At 41.4% G+C, this 4,046-nt stretch overlaps 1 protein-coding gene across 1 annotated transcript; it reads right to left on the bottom strand.

Annotated features, from left to right (window-relative positions):
* Positions 1 to 882: 882 nt before the first annotated feature.
* Positions 883 to 3,782, bottom strand: LOC119963345 (interleukin-8-like). The gene is made up of 4 exons (XM_038792350.1): positions 3,632 to 3,782; positions 2,717 to 2,852; positions 2,501 to 2,584; positions 883 to 1,670 (listed from the first exon to the last, which is right to left on the bottom strand). Exons 1-4 carry the CDS (start codon positions 3,693 to 3,695, stop codon positions 1,652 to 1,654), a joined length of 303 nt encoding a protein of 100 aa, XP_038648278.1. The 5' UTR covers positions 3,696 to 3,782; the 3' UTR covers positions 883 to 1,651.
* Between the last annotated feature and the right edge of the window lie 264 nt (positions 3,783 to 4,046).

Genomic DNA, 4,046 nt, shown 5'->3' with positions numbered 1-4,046 from the left:
GGAATCAATGGCCTGGCATATATACCCCTTACTCATGTTTGATCCCTTCAGCTTCAACTCCACCCTCCTGCATTATCTTCATAACCCTTCGCTCACTGCCTGACCGACACTCTGGCTTCTGTCTTGCTCTTACTCGGCTAATGGCTGAGAATCCATTGTTTCCTGGGTTTGAGAATTCCAAAGATTCACAATCCTTTGAGTGAAGAAATGTTCTCCTTTCTGCACTAAATGACTGACCTTGTTTTGGACTCCCCATTATTGATGACTGTAGGCCTTAAACTCTGCGACGGCCTCCTTGAGCCTCTCCATCTTTCTCTTCTCTCTAAAGACCCTCCTTAGAGCCCACCTTGGTGACATAACGCTTGGCCATCCGCCCAACTATCTCCTTGCGACGCTCCATGTCCATGTTTTGCTGCTGTGAAAATGCCTTGGGACTTTTAAAATTCTATCAAATGTGTAATATAATGCGAGTTGTTGTTGTAAAGGTAGAGAAGTGGCAGAAGCAGCCTCCGCCCAAAGTTCCTTTCTCAGCCAAAGCCCCTGCTAGTATTCCGAAAAGGCGGGGGAAATTCATCCTACTGCATTTTTTAACAACCTACCCAGAAGCTTCAAAGTAGATCAGCTCCTCAGGTTGGTTTTACACCAGTGAAAGCCACACGGGGAATGTGAATGAACAATGCAGCAAACCCATGTGTCCTGTCCCCCACAGGTCACCTGTGGACACTTCTTAAAGGTGTCAGTCACAGATAAAGGTCATTTAAAGAAAACTCTATACCTGCGGATCAATAATGGTTACAGCTATCTTTTTGTTGCTTGCTGCATTATTCTCACATTCTATAGAAAACAGGACATTCTGGCAACTTGCAAAGCAAGACAAAACAATTCCAATTTTTAAAATGTTTATTTTAAATAAATAAATCAAGACATGTACAGCCACAATCTTTCCATTCCATATTAATAATATAATAATAAATTAAAGAGAAAAGCTTCAGATAAAGGCTGGAATTCTCCAGCCGCTGCAATTCACTGTTCCCGACAATGCACTCCCGCTCGCGGATTTCCCGGCGGCATGGATCTTTCCGGTGGGAAATCAAATTGACAAGCGGCAGGAGGATAGAATCCCTCCTCCAACGAATGGAATGCCACCGAGAAACACAAGGCTGGGGGACCAGAGAATCCTGCCCAAATTCTTATTAGGAAAACAATCACAAATCAATAAACATTTTAATTATTAATGCAACATAATTCTTGGAACCCAGTAGTAAAATCAACCATTTTTAGAGATATCTGGATAATAAAATAGACATAAATAGCAAACACTTGACTGACAATTTGTCATACTGTACAATATACCATTGAGTAACTACATCCTGTAACACTGCTACATGGCAGCAAGTGTTAAGAATTCGGTTGAATAACAATGAAAAGTAATTATTCCAAAGAGCTGGGGCCTAATTACCGAAGGAAATGTTCATGCTTCAGTGTTCCAGGTGCTAAAACAGTTCAATAAACAGAAACACTTCAAGCTAAGTTGAACCTCATTGACTGTGACGGGTCTGCGCCAAGCCAGGCAGGCAGATGGAAAATCCCAACTTTCTACCAGTGTTTTCTAATCTCTTGACAAGAAGAATTGAGCTTCTCTTCGGCGAGGTTAATTCATCTTCTTGGAACTATGGAAAATGAGAGAATGAAGAAATTAAGTTTACGCCATACAAAGATATGAAATACAAAATGCTTTCAAAGTATGTTAGGTAGGAAATTAACTGGATATATTTACAACATTTACTTGAAGCTGAATGAAATATTAAGTAATAATATATTTAATTGAATCAGAATGTTAAACATTCAGATTGAAGATCATCCCTGAAGGGTCATGTCAGCTACTAACTTATTCAACATTGACTGCAGCTTCAGCCCAGCATTGTGTTGACAATCTTGTTCCATCTGGGAACTATAGTTTCATGTACTCTGGCATCTCCTTTGGGGCCATTCCTGGAGTGTTCTTGAGCTGTTTGACGATGAGACTATTATTTCCCATCCTGCACCTGCCTTGAGCCCATTTCAAGATCACCCGTGGTAACGGGGGCACTCACTGGATAGTGACGAGGAGCAGGAACCGTGTGGACTGCTTTCCTTCACTAGGTTTGGGTCTATGTAACCAACACTGGGAGCGTTCTGCTCTAGTTGTCTAACCCAGCACAAACCAGCAATCCCTGGCATTCTCCTAGTGGTCAGTGCCCAGTCACAAGGTGTACTGATTCACTGACACATTGGGGCCTATGTTTTCAATTCAGCCGTTCAACTCTGAATGATATGATGAGAAAATGATCAAGAGTATTTTGCTGAGGTTGGGTTCGAGTAAATGTAGGAAGGCCTGACTTATACCACACCTGACTGGACAGAATTAGATATTGTGATCTAACAGAAAGTGGGAAACTCAATAAAAGTACAGTGAAAAAAGAAACCTCCCCACCCTCACCCTACACAGAATGAAACTTACTGTTTGATCATCCTGTCTATGACTCTCTTCACCCAGCCAGCATCAGGATGGAGACACACACGATTCGTACTTTTAAGGGTGGCACTGAAAGAAATGAAGAATGACATTGATCATTAGCCATTCACCCTCTTGTAAGAAGCTTGAACTCCTATTTAAACCTAGAATAATTGCTGTGTTTTTACAATACAGGAAACTGAAGAGGAATTAAACACTTACATAATTTCAACGTTCCCGCAGTGAGGGCCACTTGGTATAATTTCGATGTTCTCGATGTGCTTCGGGTGGATGAATTTGGAATGTGTTTTGATACACTGGCAGCGGAGGTTCATTCCTGTGTTTCCAATCGATGCAGCTGTAAATTAAACAAATGGATTGATTTCCAGATTTGCACAGGGTGTCCCTCTCATGTGCTCCACATTCTCTGCTGGGACTAAACTGCTAGCTATCCTCTATAATAATCTTCCTGACTGTCACCTTTCTGATACCAAGCAGTCCAACAGGAACCTCAGTGAATCAGCACCGCAAGCTGAAAGAAGGGCTTGCATTCCTGTTGTAATAATTGGTAGCACTCAAACTAATCGAAAAAAGAGTTTCAAATTTTTCCTGTGCCAAAATTATTTTAGTAACTTCCATCAATTTTCCAATGATTTTGACACATGCTCGTTGGACTGAATTTTACCGGCCGCCAGTAGAGGAAACGGAGACAGTAGTGATTGATGAGATAGCAGGGAGTTTGGCCAGGATGGCTCCCTGTCACTGGGGAGGTTTGCCAACAGCTGACAGGAGGCGCACTGTGAGGCAAATCATCTGTCTGATCCAGTGAGCCAAGCAACCAATCTGAATAATTATGGTCCCAGCTTGGGTCCAGCCGTGCAACTTGATATTTGTGTTCGGAAGCCCATGATAAAATCTATCCCATTCATTCTAATTACATATACTCCCAACTCTGCTGAAGTCTTCTGTCTAAAGAGTCACACAAACATTGAACAATTGCCATATGTTTCAATAAATACTGAGAAGAATTCCTCTTGCTGTACAATGTCATCTACAATATGCAGCAGAGTCAGCAGGGAAAAGGAGCCATATCATTATAGATGCTGTATAGATGCTGTGAAACTAGAGATTTCTTACCTTGTATGGATAACACTCCCAGTGCCAGGAGAGCGAGAACGACGAGAGTATCTTTGCTGTTCATTGTGCTTTACTTGTTTGGTGATCTTTTATCTTCTTGCTGCTGTGCTGCTGCTGCTGCCTGTGACTGACCTACTGAGGCTCACATGCTGTATTTATAGCCAGAAATCTGTGACTCACTCGGAGGAGTTGGCTCATTTTGGAATTTCTCCGGATGTGTGGAATTACAACAAAGCTAATTATTGATGGAACAATGTATGGTAAAATTAAACTGGAAATTTGTTTATTTGTTAATTACATCTATCGGAGCACTTCAATTAGAATCTTTACTTTCTTTTTCAAAGCCAGGTGGTCAAAATTAACTCTTAATTCCAACTAAAATGAATGGAAGGTTTTGTAATGAACACATTGACAC

This window comes from Scyliorhinus canicula, chromosome 3 (assembly GCF_902713615.1).
Source record: "Scyliorhinus canicula chromosome 3, sScyCan1.1, whole genome shotgun sequence".
NCBI classification, from domain to species: domain Eukaryota; kingdom Metazoa; phylum Chordata; class Chondrichthyes; order Carcharhiniformes; family Scyliorhinidae; genus Scyliorhinus; species Scyliorhinus canicula.
Note: the sequence above shows the minus strand (reverse complement) of the source record. Positions and strands in the feature narration are given on the sequence as shown.